Below are 21,525 nucleotides of genomic sequence, written 5' to 3' on the forward strand. Positions count from 1 at the left end.
CATTGCATCCTCAATGACTGGCATAAGGCCTGGCATCTACTAAGTTCTCAGTAAATACATATAGAAGCTAAGTGAACATCTTCGGTTTCCCTCTAATTAATGATTATCTTTAATACTTTTAAAAACATGTTTACTTATTTATTTTGAGAGAGAAAGAGTGTGCAAGTGGGTGAGGGACAGAGAAGGAGGGTGAGAGAAAGAGAGGACCCCAAGCAGGCTCTGTGCTGACAGTGCAGCTTGATCCCACGACCGTAAGATCATGATGTGAGCCAAAAAGCAAGAGTCAGGCGCTGAAGCTGCTAAGCGTCCCAGGACCCCTATCTTTAAGACTTTTCAGTTATGATCGACTTTACCAAAAATCGGTGAACCTACAAACTTTACAGGAACAATGAACTATGCACTGACAGTAGTGCCTGTTATTTATGTAGCATGTGCCGTTTATAGAACTCTATTTTACCCATTTTTTATCTGCTTCTCAAAATCACATTGTGAGGTAAGTAGGGTAGGCATTGCTGTCCTTATTTAAGGCATGAAAAAGCTGAAACTCAGACAGTTTTCTACCTCTATAAATGGTGGCCAACGGCTCCCTTCCAGCCCCCATGCCAGTCCACGCCACACCTAATGCTTAGTAAACCTTTCCACCAGGCTTTTTCTCCTTTACTTCCAGAAGCATCATTATACTATTTTAATTCATTTCATTTGTGAGGCGAACGTGATAACCACTACACTACGGAAACGAGGCGACAATTCATTTCATTTATAATTGGGTCAGTATTCTCTCTTTCTTCTCAATCAGTTATTTCACCCAACCACCAACATAGAGTTGAAATTAGGGGCCTAGAGACTATCTAGCCTAGAATTCTACTCTACTGACTGTGGGTTTCCCATGCTGATTCCCTGATAGATCTTACCAATGACAGTGTCATCTTCTGATTTTACACCAGTGCATGGCACCGTGTCAGCACGGAGAGGGCCCTCGACCTGGTCCTTGTCGAGAGCGCACACTGCTTCTCTATCACAGAGTGAGCTGAGAGACCATCTACCATTGGAAGGGCCTGTAGGAGTGTCAGCTAAAAGGTACGCCCTCTTTTAGAACTGAGTGGCCATAGAGGACCCACAGTAGCTAAATTTCCACTTATTAATTCAGGTGTTGCCTTCACCAGCCTTGTCACTTGTCCATGTTATGTTAGTATGTGTTACAGCTGTTCCTGAAATACAATAGGTCCTTACATTTTGGTTCTGTTTCAATGAGCAAACAATAGAGGGCCAGGAGACAAGTGCCAAAGCCTTTCCGGGCACCTGTAACTTGACAGCTGGGGTCCTGGCCCAGGGAGCTGCTGAGGACTGTTACGGTATTTGGGTATTTGAGTCATTTCTCTGTAAGAAATTGCTTGTCAATTTTGATTTTTTACCTATGTTCTGCTTGGCTAGGATTGATAAATGACTCCAACCCCTTTCTGTCTCTGCTGAAAATCTTCCAGGGGCACCTGGGTGGCTCATTCGGTAGCTGAAGCGTCTGACTTCAGCTCAGGTCATGATCTCACGGTTCGTGGGTTTGAGCCCTGTGATGGGCTCTGTGCTGACAGCTCAGAGCCTGGAGCCTGCTTCAGATTCTGTGTCTTCCTCTCTTTTTGCCCCTGCCCTACTTGCACTCTGTCTCTCCCTCTCTCTCTCTCAGAAATAAATAAACATTAAAAAAATTTTTTTTAAATCTCCAATTACTCTACTCATTCTCCATGAGGATTTTATAACCTAGAACTTCTGTGTCATTGGAATATAGTAGGATCCTGTGCCAACCGAGGGTTCACATAGAGTCTGTGTCATTACTATTGTTTCATATCATTATTATGCAACATATCTACAATATGCCTTATTTACAAAGTAGTTATATTGCCATTTTAATAAAGAGACGTGGACTGGTGTATAATTGGCAAACAATTTTAAATGTAGATGCAACTACATAAAAGTTTTTAGTAATCGTTAACGTATTGATTCCACTTAATGCTTTGCACATATTTGTTTATAATTAGAACTCAGAGATTTCAATGAAACCTGCTTCCTCACAGGCTCCCACGCATTCCATTCTAATATTCCTTAATAAAGAGCAATCAAATAAAAATGATTTGGCTCCTAGAATGCCAGAAGATAAAAAACCCAAGTGTGAAGGGAATCAACTCACAATACTCCTCCACCTTGTAAGACTGCTATTACTTCTCAGGGGCACAGGGGCTTTCTAAATGCAATGTGGCAGCGACTTTAGTGTTAACCTGCCCTTTTCCCCTGTGGGGGAGTCCAAATTAATCATACAATATAGGTATTTTTGGTGGAAAAAGGATCGTTTCTCTGATAATGAACCTCATGTTTCTCTTGCTTTCAAGTACAAAACGACTGGTGGCCTTAGTGCCCATGCCCAGTGACCCTCCGTTCAATACCCGAAGAGCCTACACCAGTGAGGATGAAGCCTGGAAGTCGTATTTGGAGAATCCCCTGACGGCAGCCACCAAGGCCATGATGAGCATTAATGGTGATGAGGACAGTGCCGCTGCCCTGGGGCTGCTGTACGACTACTACAAGGTACACCCCGCAGCCCTGCCTGTGCCTTTTCCTGTCCCCAGAGGACTGCCTGGTTGGCGGGAGGAGGGGAGAGATCACTTTGGAACTCAGCCGGTTCTGTTCCCGTTGCCTCCCTGCTTTGCCTTCACTGGGGCAGAACCTCGCCACACACCCACCCACCCAGGGGAAGTTTTCAGTTCGGGGTAATTACTTCTGTGTCCTCCGTTCCCATGCATATACATTGTCTGCATGTCATTCCTCCTTCATACCATGTTGCAAATACTTCCTTGCTGCCATTTTCACTTTACGATTTTTGGTGAATGAAAATGTGACAGGGGCGCCTGGCCGGCTCAGTCGGTAGAGCAAGTGACACAGTCTCAGGGTTGTTAGTTCATGCTCCACATTGGGCATAGAGATTACTTAAAAAAAAAAAATAATAAGATGCCTTGAGTGGCTATACTGTAATTTAGTCATTACTCAGTTATAATTGGGCATTTAGGTTGCTTTTAGATTTCTCATTTTTTTTAAATAATAGAAACTTTTATAAAAATTTAAATTCAAGTTAATTAACATACAGTGTGGTCTTTGCTTCAGGAGTAGAACCCAGTGATTCATCTTTTATATATGACATGCAGTACTCATCCCAGAGGGTGCCCTCCTTAGTGCCCAGAGTTTCTAGAATTATTGATAATTTAGTTTTATAAGGACTATGCCAACGAGTGCCTTGTGGTAGACTTTTGCAGCAATTCCAAAACCCAATTTTGATATAACCCTTGTTTCCATGTGTTTTGATGGGTACTAAATACTCATTTTGAAAAATCCTTGAAACAAAATGAATGTGTCTCACTTACATTACAAAAATACCTGCCATGCGATACCTTCAAAATAGGACTATTTCAGGAAACCAACAGGAAACAGTGGTGCATCTCTTAGGCGGGACGACGTGTTCCCTGAGCACGGGCGAAGTGTAAAAATCAACAAGTATTTACTGAGATTTACTGCCAGCTTTGACTGTAAACACCATTGGCCTAGGCTGGGAATTGGCACGAAGGTGACAATGGCTGTGTTTATTTTGCTGGCTGGGCACAGTGCAAGCTTTATTTCTGAACAAGAACTGAATCCCCGCCTCCCACCCCCTCCATCATGAGATCATCCAAGAGGAACAATTTTCCTCTTAGTTCGCTTTAATCTCTTCCTGTTTTCTTGCCCGTTTCTTGCTCTCTGTGTCCTTTCAGTTTTCCACTTTTGCACATTGTGTTGTTTCCTTTCGCTGTCCTAAGCCAGAGTTCTCATACTTTCCAAAGATTTCCCACCATTGGAGTGACCCTGACATAACCACTTGGGTCATTACAGCTTGCTTTGTGGCTTTTGTAACTATATTAAGTTAATACGTTCATAGTTTGGTAAGACGTTGAAGAGCTAGATCAAGATATATTTTGAAGTAACATATTGTTCTAATTTTTTAAAAATAGATTTTATTCCATCACTGTGTGGTGGATGTCATTTCAGATGGCTGTATTAGACGCCAATTCCTTCGTATTATGAAAAGAGAAGTATACCTTAAAACCAAATAATTAGTAATCTATGAAAGCAATGTAATTTATGAAAGCAATGGATTTTATTTCCCATAGGTTCAGAGGATAATTATTAGTAAATGTTGTGCCTAGTTACCTCTCCTCTTACGTATTTTTAATATTTAAAGGAAAATTGAAACATTGCCGTCTGTAAATATGTTGAGATGCAGAGTAAGGGGTTCACATAAAACTCAATTTGTTGTCAAGTCTATAAAACTCTGTTGAATTACCATTTTTCCTGATGAATTTATTACTTTAGTATATAAACACCTTTTTAATGTTTTTATTTATTTTTGAGAGAGAGCAGGGGAGGGGCAGAAAGAGATGGAGACACAGAATCCGAAGCAGGCTTCAGGCACTGAGCTGTCAGCACAGAGCCCGATGTGGGGTTTGAACTCGTGAACCACGAGATCATGACCTGAATTGAAGTTGGACGCTTAATTGACTGAGCCACCCAGGCACCCCAAGGATATAAAACTTTTAAATAAAATAGTCTCTGAGACTGTGTGGACAAGTAGAGCTTCCTGGCTCCTTTTATGTCACTCAAACTTGATTATGTTTTTGTTTGAAACATAAAATGTTGAAACATTTTAAACATTGAAGGATTTGTCAATGAAAAAGAAAGGTTCTATTTTTCACGTGTAAGCTTTGGGAAATTAAATTATTGTAACAAATGCTGTCCTATTATCACGTAAGTTCGATGGTTTTTTTTATACTGCTTTGGAAGTGCTAATTGATTCTTTTTGTAAAGTACACCATTTCCTCACTCGGAAGGTTGTACTACATCCCCTCAGGGGACAGTAGTGGGCTTTGTCAGAGAGAGGAGTGTGTAACACACTGCAGGCACTCAAGAAATGGTGACCCCTGTCCTTGGAAACTGCAAAAACATATGTTGGTATAATAGTTCATACATTTCAAAGTCTTTTCATGTGCATTTTAAACTTGCAAAGCCCAGCAAGTTTTATATTTTATAGTTCAGGCAACTAAGTGGGATTTTTTCAAGGTCAAAAGACAATCCTATAAATTTCCTAATATCCATTCTATGCACTGTCTGTATTAGTCTGAGGGGCTGCCGTAACAGAATACCACAGACTAGGTGGCTTAAACAACAGGAGTTGATTTTCTCAGTTCTGGGGCTGGAAGTCCAAGATCAAGGGTCTGGCAGGGTTGATTTCTGGTGAGGCCTCTCTTCCTTCCTGAATGCAGATGGCTGCCTCCTGGCTGCATCCTCATAAGGCCTTTTCTCTCTGTATGTGTATTTCTTTGTGGTGTCTCTTCTTCTTATAAGGACATCAGTCTTATTGGTCTAGGGCTCCACTGTTAATGGCTTCGTTTAACCTTAATTACCTCCTACAAAGCCCTATCTCCAAATACAGTCACCTTGGGAGTTAGGGCTTCAACACATAAACTTTGGGGGGAAAACCATTCCATTCATAACATTGTCCACCATGAGAAATTGCCCTTTTTTTTTTAAATGTTAATTTTATTTTTGAGAGAGAGAGAGAGAGAGTGCGCGAGCACAAGTGGGGGAGGGGCAGAGAGAAGGGAGACACAGATCCAAAAAAGGCTCCAGGCTCTGAGCTGTCAGCATAGAGCCCCACATGGGGCTTGAATTCAGGAGCCATGAGATCATGACCTGAGCAGAAGTCAGCGTTGTAATGAACTCAGCCACCTAGGTGCCCAGAAATTGCCTTTTTTGAACCCAATTTAAAGATGGGTTCAAAATTTTAAAATTCCATCCAAAGCTTTTTAAATGGGATCTATTAAAAATAGCCAATTGCTAAAATTCTCAGAATTTAGGGGTCAAATATTAGCCTAGTTTTTACATCGGTTCAAGCTATATACCAATAGCAGCTTCCAAGTCAAGTGTGAATTTTTGATGAATTTCAGGCATGACAGAAAACATAATATATCCCACTAGTTAATTAATTTTAAAAGTGGTTTGACTCACTTTATCTTACTTCATTTTCCCCTGAAGGAAAGCTGCTTCCTAATTATCTGATTCCAGCTTTATGAAAATAGCCTCTTTGGCTAGTTGGTTCCTATCTGTTTTGTTAGCTGTATAATGCTGGAAACCAGTGTGTTGGTTGGCTTGTTTTTCCATTCATATAGCCATCTATTTATATATCTGTCCATCTATTTATCCATCTGTCCATCCATCCATCAGTCCATCCATCCAACAAATATTCACTACTGTGACCGTCCAACAACGGTGATAGATAACGGAGGTGGAATGGGTATCCAAAGGCTGGAAGCAGGAGCACTGCATGTTTGAGATTCAGCGTGACTATATGCATGGCAGTGGTGGGGGCCACCCAAATTGAGGAGGAAGGTTTTTTGGAGCCATGGTTTCAAGAGTAATGGGAAGCATTGGAGACTTTTAAGTAAGAGCCTAATGGGATTAGACTTGCATTTTTAGGTCAGTCTGGATCTTCTTAATGGATCCATAATGGATTTGCAGGGACTAAGTGAAGGAGAAGAAAGACAAGTTAGGAGGCAGTAGCCCAAGGAAGAGATGTTGGAGGCAACCAGGAGGCAAGCATCCAGAGGAAAGTGGATGGATTTGTTTCACATGGGATTTAGCATAAATGTCTTCAAGACTTGTATTAGAGCATGTATCAGAATTTCTTTTCCTTTTAAAGCTGAATAATATTCCACTGTATGTATATACCACATTTTGTTTATTCATTCATCTGTAGATGGTCATTTGGGTTCTTCCATCTTTTGGCTATTGTGAATAATGATGCATGAAGGTTTATATTTTTATGTTTATCTGTCATCCTCAGTTGGTGATAGGAGCTATGTTTCATTCGCCTCATTTCTTTTTTTCAATGTTTACTTTTGAGAGAGTGTGAATGAGCTGGGGAAGGACAGAGAAAGAAAGAGAAGCTGGCTTTGTGCTGATAGCAGACAGCCCTGTGTGGGGCTCGAACCCACAAACCACAAGATTATGACCTGAGCCAAAGTTGGATGCTTAACCAACTGAGCCACCTAGGCACCCCTCATTTACCTCATTTCTATCTACAGTGTACATTGTAGATAGACTCTCAACATTGGCACGTGAACAGAGACTTAAAATTGACTTTTTAAAAAAATTTAATGTTTATTTATTATTGAGACAGAGAGAAACAGAGCACAAGTGGGGGAGGGGCAGAGAGAGAGGGAGGTACAGAGTCTGAAGCAAGCTCCAGGCTCTGAGCTGTCAACACAGAGCCCGACTTAGGGCTTAAGCTCATGAACTGTGAGATCATGATTTGAGCTGAAGTTGGACGCATAACCGACTGAGCCACCTAGGTGCCCAAAATTGACTTATTTTTATTTAACAAGTGTTATAAAGTATTAGATACTCCAAGTACTTTGAAAAAATTAAATCATTTAATTTTCCTGAAAAACACTTCGAGTTATAGGACTGCCATTAAGCATGGCTTACCAATGGGGAAAGTGAGGCAGAATTTAGTTGGTGGTAGAGTTGAGATTCGAACCCAGACAGATCTGGGTCTTAACTGGTAGCCACCTTACTATGCTGTCTCGAGACCCTCATCCATCTGACTGGCTTGCATATGTATCCAAGTGAGTGGAAACCTTAAGAATTTCTAGAAGAATCTACAAGAGGGATGCTTCTCATAAAAGCTCTTTTATCTCAAAATAGTGAGGGCTGTATTTGAGTGCAAAGGTGTTTGGCTAGCATGAAGATGTGGAGATGTAGCAAAAAAAAAAACCACCCCAAAATGTAAACAAACAAAACATCCATCCAACCAACCAACCAACCAAATCGAAACCCACTATTGGGAACAATGGCAGAGATTGTGAATGACCCATGCTACAGGAGGGCGATTGGATGGTGGTCAGAAATGCAGCCGGCAGGGGTTTCTTTTCTCTAGTAGTATTTTTCAATAACCTTTCAGGTAATGTGTTGCCATTGTGGTTGCAAAGACAATACTAAAAGTGCATTAGAAGGAAAATTGTGGAAGCAAAGCTACAGACTCTGTGGGGATGGTGGTTAAAGGCTGGGCCGGGTATGCTAGATGTTGCTGTCCAGCTAGGCAGTGTAGCCCGTGTCTAGTTTGCCCTCCTCTATGTCAGCACCTAAAGTCCCTCATCAGAGCAGAGGGTCAGCCCCCCATCTGTTAACAGGATGTTTGTTGTAAATGCATGATGATTTCCGTCTGCTCCAGGGTCCAGATTCACCATCTGCTTTTGGTGCTCTCTCCCCCTCATTCTCTTCCAAGGTGGGGTGGGCTCAGGCGGGTGGTCAGGTCCCTGCAGAACTGCCTGTGTCAGCAGTGCACAGCAGAGTCGTGATCATTATGGCCTGGTTATCATCACTGCTGTGCTTCTGATCCACTGTCATTGCCACTTGGGCTACTTACCTTTAACCATCACCTGCCTGTAGCAAATGGGCCACCTTTTCCCGGAGAACATTCCACCTCAGTTTCTTTGCTTCTGCTGGTCTCTAGCCCTGCACGTAAGTCACAGTTGCATCTATGTGAATCTCACTGATGGTTGGTGATATTTCTAGGTTCCTCGCGACAAGAGGCTGCTATCTGTAAGCAAAGCGAGTGACAGCCAAGAAGAGCAGGATAAAAGGTATGGTATGAGGTAAAATGGTGTGCCTGGCTCCCCAAATAACTTTTTCTGCATTTTTAAAAACAGTAGTATTCAGCTGTAGTTTTTGTTCTTGAGATGGAGTCAAAAAGTTCAGCCTCTTCTTTCTCTCCTCTTCTCTCTGTCTTTTAGACTTTGGTCCAAAATGGATCTCTTAGTAGAGAGAGCAAATTGCATCCACAGGGTCACCAGCAGGCTCTTTCCTGGAAGGCTGGAAATCTCGAGTTAGAGGTGAAATGCTGGCAAGACAGCGTCCTGCCAGGGTCAGCTCTTCTGACTGGTCCATGGCTGGATAGTTGGGATCAAGCGCTTGAGGGAGTGAGTCATGTGGAGATTGCTGTTGATGAGAGGGAGAGGAAGGACACTGGGCTGTTTCTCACTCTGGCAGGCAGCTGGTAGAGAGCTGTGAGGGTGCAGGCGCAGGAAGGATGTTAGGAGATCATTATATGACACCCCTTTCCCTGCGATCCTGAATTAAGAGCCAATTGAAAAACAAGACACAGACAGACTGAAATTAAAAAGGAAAGAAAATTCAGTTTTATTTCTGATGAAGCCAATAGAGAATGCGATTTTTGAATCTGCAGTTTGTAACAAGTCAATCCTGACTTATATATGTCTACTCACCTAGTCTCAGGCAGGACTCCAAGCCTCCCTGAAGGGACAGGCCATTGTGGTATGGCAGGGGTGACTGGAGTCCTCTCTGTATGGCCAGGATGATCCGGACATAAAGGGGGAACCAGCAGGGACCAGACGACCTTACTCAGCTACTTCTCCCAAACTCATTAATCAAATATATCCCTTTTCTGCAGAGGAGTAGGGGAGAAGCCACAGTGCTTTTCTTTTGGTGATTCTTTCATATGGAAATATGTAGTGAGGGGAAGTGAAACCCCTGCTAGCTCATACATCCGAATCTTACCTGGCCTTGATAGGACCTGCCTGTGACATGAGCGGCGGCAGGAAGCATCCGCCAGCCCGCAGCCCTGGGCGGTGTATCACCTCCCGAGCACACCCTCTGCAAAGATCAAGGCTGTCCGCATCGGATTTGCAGTTTCAAGGGAATCTTCTGATGCTGCACGCTGTCATGGGGCCCTAGTTGGTAGTAGCGATGACAGGGAGAAAGAGCCTGATACTCTTCAGATATTGTGGTTTTTCCTCCATTTCACCGGTATTTTATTAAGCCACACATGCACAGTCTGCTAAACCGTATACCAGGATTCAGAGCAGGGGCAGGGGGAAGCATGTCTAAGATATGTGCTCTGTTTTCATCATAATAGACAGAAAAGGCCATTTTTTGTTAAAGCTTCTTGTAGAACAACGTGGAAGAGTGACAGCCCCTCATCATATTTTAATGGTTATTTATTGTGATTTCAGCGGAGCACCTTCAAAAAACTGGCAGTGAGGTATAGACAAAACCACCTTATATAGACCGATTATGACTTCATAGACTCAGTTGAATGTAATATGGAAGGGTATCATTTGATCCGCAGCATATTCAGGAATTAAGGTGACAGGCGCTAGCACGGTACCATTACATCTGTCTGTCTGTCAAAGTTGGTACTTGGAAAAATAACGAAATCTCATTGGCATGACCCAGATTTTTTAAAAAGCATATTTAACACACTGTTCTTGGCATTGGGTTTTGTTCTCCTACTACAATATTTGGTTCAACTTTAAATTCTATTGCAGGCGAGCCAGTAGCTCACGATAATTCTTACTTTGCTGTAATCATCCATTTTTTGGGTGTCTGTCTGAAGTTCTCTAGCTTCTGAAATGACCGCTGTTCCACAGAGGCGGTTGCACATTACAGGATGATGCCTCGTCTTATTATTTCCTCATCATGTGGTAATGACGATTCAACTAGGTTTATACAGCTCTGTAGTTCACTTATCTTTGCTTATGAGAATGCCCCAGATATTCTGACTTGTGTTTCTTGTTTGGGATTCATGTGTTTTTCCTGGACTAAAAAGACTTAATTAAATTGGCCCAAAATGGACTCTAACTATAGAGGAGTTAGTTAACTTTGACTCTGTTGGCAAAGGCAGTAGGTCTGTGCTTGTAAAAGTCCAGAAGAGTAGAAACCGGACACTTGTAGCTATTCAGTGTAGATCAGTCCCTTCTACATCCAACTTACAGGACATGATCCACAAGTATTAATAGTTAATCCTCTACAAAAGAGTCTGCGGTAAAATTAGTTTGGGAAGTTCTGGGTTATAATTAAACAGGCGAAGGAATGCCTGGAGGCCTTTTCTGAGTTCATGATGTTTGCTACCCATCCAGGTTTGGGTTTGTTACGGCTTTTTTTTTTAATACTGATTTTATCACAGACTCTTTTCTTTGAGAAACATCTATTAACATTCCATGCAATATTCTAAACAATGGAGTTTTAGGAAGTGCTGACATTAACGGGTGGTCTGTGTTTGGCATTATCTAGCTAACTGGACTCAGATTAAACGTAATTTCTAAATTTCACCATGTCATACATGCAGGTTCCCTGTACTGTTCTGACCACGAAAACAGGCTATTACTTAAAGCCAAAATGTTTGTAGCTTTGCAGTTTTATTTTTTAAAGGATTACTTTCTGGAATGTATTCTACAGATTTGTGATAGACTCAGAAAAGTTTAGGTATTTTTCTGCTGTCTTTGTTCATGTTGGAGCCCTTCTTTCCTCAAGTTTCCTTCATTTTGAGGTTTTGTCTGACAAATCAAAGCTAAAATGCACCAGCCAGCTGGAGAGTTAAGGCCAGCTCAGAGGGGCTGGGAGAGGTCAATTCTGGGAAGAACCAACTTTATTCAAATATTTCTCCCTCTATGAGAGATGCCCGTTGTGGGCTAACTAATTTAAAACACACACACACACACACACACACACACACATTAAAAAAACAGGAAAAAACAAAACACAGACATTGGAGATAGGGCTCCATGCAAAATATGTATTCTTTTCCTCCATATCATTCAGAAAAATCCATAGATGAGAGGTGACTCCAAATTTTACTGACCACAGGGATTTTGCTAGTAAAATCACTGTGCTATCCACAGTACTCTTCCATTGATGAATTTCTCTTTGCTTCTGCTCTCTCCCAGAATTCTATAGTATAAATGGAAAATATTTTATCCCAGCCTGGTGAGAACTAATTTTCCAAATCCTCTCCTTTCTCTTTGTACCTGTCAGGAGGTGTGAGAGCTGAGCGATACTGTTTTACATAAGCCCAGTGACAGCTCTCTCTCAAGCTCTGGAAGTAATTCGGTGCTAAGGATATCAGCGAACTCATGTTGTTTCTCAATTTAGTGAAAACATTTTAATGATAAATTCTCATTGCCTTTTGTTTTTTCTGCGAGGATGTTAGTCTAGAGAACAGTGTAATATATTCTTTCCACTGCCCCCTTCAAGTTATGGTACCTCCCCGACCTTTAATAAAAAGCTATTTTATCTTTCTTTTGAAAGTTTTCAAACATATCCAGGAGTAAAGAGGACAGAACCCTCACGTGCCCATCCCATTCTCCAGGTTCAGCCGTGGTAGTTATTGGTTACACCTGCTTAATCTCTACCGTTTCTCTCTTTCTCCCTCTCTCTCTGTCTCTGTCTCTCTTTTTTATTGGAGTAGTCTTTAAAATAAGTTCCTGACATCATGTCGTTTTATCTCTAGCTACTTCTCATTTGTATCTCTAAATAAAACAGATGTTTTATTACATAATCTCAAAACCATTATCATAACTAAATGAACAATACTTCCTTAATATCACCTAACTCCCAGGTCATAGTCAGTTGCCTCAAATTTCCCATGGTCTCAAAACATCTCTTTGGTTTTTCAGATCAGGATCCAAACAAGACCTACTCATCCTATTTGATTGTTATGTCTTCCAAATCTCTTAATCTAGAATAAGCTTCCCACCCCCCTTTCTTTTTTTCATGCCTCTAACTTACTGAAGAAACCAGGTCAGTAAAATGTGTTACATTCTGTTTGTATGATTGTTTCCTTTTGATGTTGTTCAAGTCATTCTTCCATCCTCCTGTAGTTCCGGAGGGCTGGGAGTTAGATTTAAAGGCTTGCTTAAATTTAGTCAACTCCCTCACCCCGCAAACTGCACTATATAGGTGGGGGTATTTGCATGGTGCTGGGAAACAATTGTCCTACCTCTAGTCATGCCAAGATCCACAGCATTCCCTTGTAAAGTTCACCATCGACTTTTTCCCTAATGGCATTAACATCCACTGATTATTGCTGCCATCGGTTATTTTATTAGGAGTCACAAAGTGGTGATTTTTCTAATGCTGTTATGTTGTGTGTGGGGGTTAACCTTGCAGAAACTGTCTTGGCACCAGTGAAACCCAGAGTAGTTTGAGTGGAGGAGAAAACCGAGTGCAAGTCCTAAAGACTGTTCCAGTGAACCTCTCCCTAAACCAAGATCACCTGGAGAATTCGAAACGGGAACAGTACAGCATGAACATCTCCGAGAGCCCGGCCATCATCCCGGTCTCCGGCATCACGGTGGTGAAAGCGGAGGATTTCACGCCCGTGTTCATGGCCCCGCCCGTGCACTATCCCCGGGGCGATGGTGAGGAGCAGCGTGTGGTTATCTTTGAACAGACTCCGTATGGCGTGCCCTCCATGGCCAGCCATGGCACCTACCTCAAGGATGACCAGCGCAGCACCCCCGACAGCACTTACAGCGAGAGCTTCAAGGACGGAACCACAGAGGTGAGGTCCTGGCTCTGTGAGCAGCAACCGGAACCTAAACCTAGAACCCCCGGCTAATTGTGTTTCTGTTTGCTTTTTAAGTGGGATAAAGTAAGGAAGCTGTGAGTTTGGAGTTTAAAACAATGTGTTTGTATCTTTATAAAAAGGTTTTAGTGTGGACACCTGGGAGGCTTAGTTGGTTAAGCCTCTGACTTGATTTCAGTTCAGGTCATGATCTCACAGTGGTGAGATCACGCCCTGAGTCTTACTCTGCTTAGTATTCTCCCTCTCCCCTCTCCCTTCTCTCTCTCTCTCGTCTTTCTCCTCCTTCCTCCCTCCCTCTCTCTGCCCCTTCTTTGCTCCTGTGCTCTCTCTTTCTCTCTGTCAAAAGAAGTTATTTTTTTATTTTGAGAGAGAGAGAGAGAAAGTGGGGGAGGGGGACAGAGAGAAAGAATCCCAAACAGGCTCTGTACCATCAAAGCAGAGCCTTACGTGGGGCGTGAACTCACAAACTGTCAGATCACAGCCTGAGCCAAAGTCAAATGCTTAACCAAGTGAACCTCCCAGGCACATTTGTTTCACTAATTTTTTTTACTAAATGTTTTTACTAAATGGTTTACTAAATTGACCTCTTCTCGTTTGTAATCTTCCAAAAGGTAGCTGAAGATATTGCCTGTGCATTTTTTGAAACAGTGTAACTCTTTAAGACCTAGTATGATTGACTACTCAAGAAAGAATTTGTATTATCACCAATCAAGTGTGTATATGTGCATACATTTTATACTTTACAGAGACCATGTGTTCTCTCCATATGCCTGTAGAACTTACAGAAACAAGGTTCTTTTCTTATTTGTTTTAAATTCACCAGCTTGAAAATTTTGGTAATTGTATCCAACATCAGAATCAATAGAAAGTTCCTTCATCCTCAAAGTTTTCTTTTTTTTTCCTCAAAGTTTTCTTGAGCCCCTGCATTTGAAACCTTCTCCTCTCTCTTGCTCTGGACAAGCACTAATCTGCATTCTGTCACTATAGTTTCAATTTTTCTTTAACTTTTTGAGATTCTTCTATTTTCTTGCTTATAATAAACAATTGTTTTGTTTACTCGCCAAATAGTATTCCACGGTAAGTGTATATCACAATTTGTGATATATCTGTTCACCATTTAATGGACGTAATTGGTTGCTTCTGGTTTTGGCTGTTACTAATAACGCGGCTGTGAGCATTCAAGTGTGTGCTTTCATGTGGGCTTATGCCTTCCTCTCCTGGGTAAATAACCTGGAGTAGAACTGCCGGGCCATGTGGTGTGTGTGTGTGTAACTTAATAAGATACAGCTGTACCGTTTTCCTTCTCACCAATAGTACCTGAGGGTTTCCATTTTCCTCATCCTTGCCCAAGCTTGGTATTGTCAGTCTTTTTAACATGAGCTTTTTTAGTGGATATGTCATGATGTCTCATTGTGGTTTGAATTTGCTTTTCTCTGATGTCTAGTGGTGTGGAACATCATTCATGTGCTTATCTGCCCATTCTTAGAACTTCTCTTGTAAAACGTCTGCTCAAATAGTTCGCCCAATTTTTTTTATTAAAATTTTTTTTAATGTTTATTTTTGAGAGACAGAGAAAGATGGAGTGGGAGTGAGGGAGGGGCCGAGAGAGACAGGGAGACAGAATCTGAAGCAGGCTCCAGGCTCTGAGCTGTCAGCAACCGACAGAGCCACCCAGGTGCCCCTCACTCAATTTTTAAATAGGGTTACCTGTCTTCTCATTAAGATGTTAAGAATTCCTTAAATAATGTGAAGTCAGTTATATATTTTACAATCTGGTAGGTAGCCTTTTTTATTGTTGTTTTTTTTTAACTGTGTCTTTCGAAGAGCAATAGTATTTAATCTGGATGAAGTACACTTGACCAGTTTTTTTCTCTTATAGTTGATGCCTTTTATGTCCTTTTTAAGAAGTCTTGGCGTCACCTGATGTCACAAAGATTTTCTCTTGCTTTTTACTCCTGGGTTTTTAATAGTTTCACTTTTACGTATAAGTTTATGGTTCATTTTTGAAGTAACTTTTGTAATGGAGTAAGGGAAGTGTTGAGGTCCATTTCTTTTTTTTCCATATCGGTATCCACTTGTTCCAATACCACTAGTAAAAACCACCATCTTGGGGGCGCCTGGGTGGCTCAGTTGGTTAAGCGGCAAACTTCGGATCAGGTCATGATCCCACACCTCGTGAGTTTGAGCCCCGAGTCAGGCTCTGTGCTGACAGCTCAGAGCCTGGATCTTGCTTTGGATTCTGTCTCTCCCTTTCTCTGCTCCCCCCCGCCCCCAAGAATAAATAAACATTAAAAAAATAAAAAGACCATCTAATTAATAATGAATAATTAATTAATAATTGATTAAAATAATTAATAATAAAATAATAAAAACTTAAAAATTTTTTGAGAGAGTGAGCACACAAGCAGGGGAGACTCAGAGAAAGGGAGGGAGGAAGGGGGAGAGAGAAAAAGAGAGCGAGAAAGAGAATCTTAGGCAGAGCCTGTTTCAGGGCATGATCTCAGCACCATGAGATCATGACATGAACCGAAATTGTGGATTAGTTCTCCAGTTTTTGACCCAGAATATTGAATGCATTTTTTTTTTCTTATTGGTTCAGGTCAGCTTTTTCAACGGCTAGGAGCCATGCTTCTGTGTTTGGGATGATGGTCATTGCCTTCCCACTTTTCAGTCCGCCCAGGATAATTAAGGACAATGGCAGAAGGCGAAACTCATGGTTTCTAATTTCCTACAGAAGAGTTAGTGTCGGTGGCAGTGTGCCACATACCTGCAGCCTGCTGCCTGTTTAGCTGCCGCTGGGACAAAATGCAGCTACCTGAGGCTGCGATCGCGTCTTTAATCTTAATATTTGAAAATAATAAAATGGATGTGCCTACTGACTATTTGCTATACTCATTTATTAAAAATTTTTTTAATGTTTATTTATTATTGAGACAGACAGAAACAGCATGAGTAGGGGAGAGGCAGAGAGAGAGGGGGAGACACAGAATCTGAAGCAGGCTCCAGGCTCTGAGCTGTGAGACGTGGGGCTTGAACCCACAAACTGGGTGATCATGACCTGAACTGAAGTCAGACGCTCAACCGAGTCACCCAGACGCCCCTATACTCATTTAATCCTCACCCAAACCCAATGAGGAATGTACTAATTTTGTCATCTCTGTTTTCCAAATGAGTAAACTGAGACACAGAGAGCCTGCCTTTGCCCATGGTCCTACGGCAGTAAGTGATTGAGATGGGACTCCTCCCAAGCTGTCGGGCTCTAGGACGCGTGTGGGGCCATCTAACCCTCGGTGGTTCCATTCCTAAAGACAGTGAGTGACTCACTCACGCTTTTTTTTTTTTCAAAACTGCTTGTCCTTTGTCAATGTCATTAGCTGTTTCTTATCTTTCAGAAGAGGAGAAGAGCAAAAAGGACCGGCTCTCTACAGTGTCGGTGGGAGTTAGGTGCTCTGGTGGCGCTCTGGTGGCCCTCTGTCGGCCCCAGCCACTCCTGAGTTCTGTATTCCGTGAAATGGGGGTTAAGCAGAGTGAGGTGTGCCCCATCCCCTGCCCTTAAGAGGCTACCGTACGTCTTGAGTTCTGGTAGCTTTATAGTCAAACGTACAATGCCTTTCTAGTAAAAATCTTGCCTTAAAGTTAGCTTCTATAGTTTCCTGGGCTGTATTGCTTAAAATCATTAACAGACTTTTTTTTTTTTTAACTGAACAGGGATCTTGTAAGCTTTTTGGTATTATTGAATATTTGATTTGCCCACAAGCAGTTGGGGTGCTTCAGTAGGAAAAGCAAAAGCAGCTTACTTGACATGGGAACGTCAGGCACATGCCTTTTCACTAAAAAATTGCCACTGCTGTTTTTCTCAGCAGGTGTGGAAATCTTCCATTAGTCACAGAAGAGCCCATGGAGGTGGCCCAATGTCAACAGAACCATGATGCTATTTGGGGGATGTGTTATCAGTGGTGTTTGTGTTGTAGATAAAGAGGCTTGTGAAAGGAAGCTATTGTATTTTGGGTTTTATTTGGAAGGGAATAAGAAAGTAACTTACATGAAACTCACTGCGAAGACTGTTCTCACTACATTTGGTGTAGCTGCCCTCCTCATCTTGGAAATCAGTGTTATGTTGCATATTGTATTTAAATCTGATGTAAGTTAAATGGAAACAGATCTGTTATGATCTTTAGTCATGGCATTGCTAACTGGTTATAAGATTAGGTGAGTAATTTCACCAAATAAATTTCAGTAAGAAAAATTTGTCTAAAATCTAGTACTTCTTTCAGGTAAACTATTAAAATATCTAGGACTCTTGTTGAATTAGCACATTTTATTTTTTTAAATATTTATTTTAAGAGAGAGCACACATGTGAGTGGGGGAGGGGCAGAGAGAGAGGGGGAAAGAGAGAATCCCAAGCAGGCTCCATGCTGTCAGCACAGGGCCCTGATGTGGGGCTCAATCTCACTATGAGATCATGACCTGAGCCAAAATCAAGAGTGAGATGCTTAACTGAATGAGCCCCACAAATTTCATTTCTTATTAGAGACTGATTCTTTGTGTGTGTGTGTGTGTGTGTGTGTGTGTGTGTGTGTGTGTGTGTGTGTGTAGGTGGGTATCAGAGAAGTGAGCAGTTTGACTCAACGGAGGCTGGGAGTTTTTAAGACAGTGGTAACATTAAAAAGTTCTTTAATGGACTGATTTTAGCTATTTTATTGTGCAGCCCCTTTGTAATAACATTTGGTAAATATTTACTTCTACTGGTTTTAGGTGCTGTGCCAGATGTAGGGGGACAGAAGGAAGCGTGCTTTGATTTCTGTCCTCTAGAAGCTTACTATCTATGTCTGAGAAGTGAAATGATGATAGCTCTTTTTTTCTGGTACTGTGTACCAGGCACTGTGGCTTACACATGTTATTTCTAATACTATAATTCCAAAAAAGTGTTATTTTCCTCATTTTACAGATGGAAAGACAGAGGCTCAGAGAGGTTAAGAAACTTGCCAAAGATCACACAGCTAATATGCAAAAGAGTATAACTGATACATACAAATCAAGGAGGTAGTTACACATTGAATGTTTTAAGGAAACATGTGAAACTTAAGACATGAAAGGAAGAGTTTGTTTTTAATTTTTTTAATGTTTATTTATTATTGAGAGACAGAGAGAGAGCATGATCATGGAGGGACAGAGAGAGGGGAAGAAACAGAATCCGATCAGGCTCCAGGGTCTGAGCTGTCAGTCACAAACCATGAGATCTTGACCTGAGCCAAAGTTGGATGCTCAACCGACTGAGCCATCCAGGTGCCCCATGGAAGAGTTTTGACAGAAAAATTATATGTATACATGTATATGTATATATATGTGTATATATATATATGTGTGTGTGTATACATATATAGTCATAATAAGAATCAATTTATTTTGTGACAGTTAAAATTAGTCTAGGTGTATGAATAAAGGAGCATCAAGGTCTCAGTGATTATATATATATAGTAAAAGTTTATTTCTTGTTACTAATAATCCTGATAACGTGTCTGCAAACCTCTTTCCTAATGAATGGCTCAGAAATCCAGATTCCCTGTATGTTGTGACATTTCTATCTTATATGTGGCCACTGGGTCCCCCGTTCTGAGGAAGTAAGATCATGAAGATTGCAGACTGACTTGTAAATACTGTGAGCTGATAGTGGCAGGCATCACTCCTGTTCATCTTTCATTGGCTGGAACGAGTCACATGGTCTTTACTAACTAACTGCACGAGGGCTGAGAAGTTTAGCTTTGCCATGTGCTTAGGAATGAGAACTATATACATGGACAAGCAGCAGATGCTTCTACCATGTGTTTCATAATTCAGTTCTGTTATATTACTTGTCAAATTAACATAGTTTGTAGAGGATCCTGAAATGAAAGCAAAGAATGATTATTTGTCATACCCAATAGATCTGTGATGGTTAGTGTTGATTTTATATTCATCTGTAGACTGATGCTGGAAGTTCTCCTGAATTTACCCTGTCCAGCATGATTAATTTTTTTTAAGTTTTTAAAAAATATTTATTTTTGAGAGAGAGACAGAGTGCGAGCAGGGGAGGGGCAGAAAGAGAGGGGGACACAGAATCTGAAGCAGGCTCCAGGCTCCAAGCTGTCAGCACAGAGCCCAGTGTGGGGCTCGAACTCACGAATTGTGAGATCATGACCTGAACTGAAGACACAAACTTAACCGAATGAACCACCCAGGTGCCCCAGCATGATTAATTTTTAACTGGGAGTTCATTTCCTCCCATAAATTTAAAGAATAACACCTTACTAAGAAGGTATATATCTTGTACACACACACACACACACACACACACACACACACACACACCATTGAATAATAATCACTCACAAAAAAGGATGAGATCTTGTCATTTGCAACAACCTAGGGGGTAAAATGCTAAGTGAAATAAGTCAGTCCTACAAAGACAAGTACCACATGATTTCACTCATGAATAAACAAACTAAAAGCAGAATCAGACCTATACATACAGAGAACAAACTTTTGGTTGCCGGAGGGAAGGAGGGAGGGGGAGATAGACAAAATGGGTGAAGGGGAGTGGGAGATACAGGCTTCCGGTTATGGAATGGATAAGTCATGGGGATGAAAGGCACAGCGTAAGGAGTATAGTCAGTGATACGGTAAAAGCCCTGTGGTGACAGATGGTGGCTACACTGTGGTGACCGTAGCATAATATATATAGAAGTTGACTCACTACGTTGTACACCTGAAACTACTGTAACATTGTGTGTCAACTACACTCAAATTTAAAAAACTGTAAAGGATAAAATCTTAAAAATATTGAATCGAGTACTAAATTGGAACATAGTTTCACTTTTGATTCATGCACATGGTTTGACTATGTTTGTTTTATACATATTGATATAATGCATATGGTACCATCAGACTTCTATCATTTTATTACATCCATTTGTTTTTGCATCAAGCAGCATTTTGGAAAACCCTTAGCATATACATCTCATACTTTAGGGAGCTTTCGGTTTCTCTGTGTGGAGTCAGATTTGATGTGGTTGGATGACCCGTTATTCAGATTCATAGCAGCCATCTTCCCACCTCCCGAACACAATGGCGACGGAAGCCCCGTGTCTGTTAAAGCTGGTACTTTGCAGCACCATTGATGCTCTGATCACTGTTTCCTCTTACTACGTTTGCTCTTGGCTACGTGGCCATAGCTTCAGTCATTGTGTATATCATAAAGACTTTTTTTTTCTCCAGCCCAGTTCTCTCTTCTTTGCCCTAGACCTTTACAGCTAACTGCGTTTGACTCCTCATCTATCCCAAATCTGATTTGTAGTCTTTCCTTGTGTTTTTCACCTTAGTGGGTGGCACCACCATCCTGCTAACCAGGATATTTCTTGATAGGTTGCCCTCCCCTCCTCATCCATTATCAATTCTATCAGTATTTCTAAACATTTCTCAGATCCATCATTTTTCTCCATTCTGCTTCCACCCAGTCTGTCATTTTCTCTGGCCTATAATACTGGGGGCTTTTGTACACTGTACCAGTGTTTTCAAAATGCTTATCTGATTATGTCACCCCCCCCTTAAATCCCATCACTTTTAGGATTAAGTTGCAAATCTTTAAAAGTTTACAAAGCATTGCTTGCATATTCTGCTTCTCCTCTGCCTTTCCCAACTTGTCTCCTACCTCTTTCCCCCTTGTACTCGCTGCTGTGGGCTCCTTTCAGTTCTGTGAACTTGAAATACTTCCTCCTGCCTCAGGACCTTTGTGCATGTCGCTCCATGTTCTAGAACTGTGCTGTGTAATTCCATAGTCATTAGCCACATGTGGCAATTAAAATTAAATAAATTCAAGAGTTAATTTCTCAGTCCTGCTAACTACCATTTTAAGTGTTCAGTGTGACTTGTGGCTACTGTATTGGACAATGAAAATATAGGACACTTCCATCTTTACACTGAATTCTACTGGACAACACAGTTCTAGAATATTCTTTGCCACCTCTCACACCCTCCTTCCTGTGTGATTTTCTCAGGAAAGCCCTCCCTGCCCCCGTCCTTCAGTTCCTAG

General features: G+C 41.4%; 1 protein-coding gene across 1 annotated transcript in view; it reads left to right on the forward strand.

The window, feature by feature from the left end:
* Window positions 1-1,006: 1,006 nt before the first annotated feature.
* The window catches only part of GRHL2 (grainyhead like transcription factor 2), a 114,206-nt gene continuing 93,687 nt past the window's right edge, over window positions 1,007-21,525 (forward strand). The window contains exons 1-4 of the mRNA XM_029923776.1: window positions 1,007-1,077; window positions 2,379-2,574; window positions 8,647-8,714; window positions 13,039-13,432. Of these exons, the coding sequence (XP_029779636.1) occupies window positions 2,407-2,574; window positions 8,647-8,714; window positions 13,039-13,432 (630 nt within the window). The 5' untranslated portion in view covers window positions 1,007-1,077; window positions 2,379-2,406. The remainder of the gene's footprint in view (window positions 1,078-2,378; window positions 2,575-8,646; window positions 8,715-13,038; window positions 13,433-21,525) is intronic.

Source organism: Suricata suricatta, chromosome 15 (genome assembly GCF_006229205.1).
Source record: "Suricata suricatta isolate VVHF042 chromosome 15, meerkat_22Aug2017_6uvM2_HiC, whole genome shotgun sequence".
Taxonomy (NCBI): Eukaryota; Metazoa; Chordata; class Mammalia; order Carnivora; family Herpestidae; genus Suricata; species Suricata suricatta.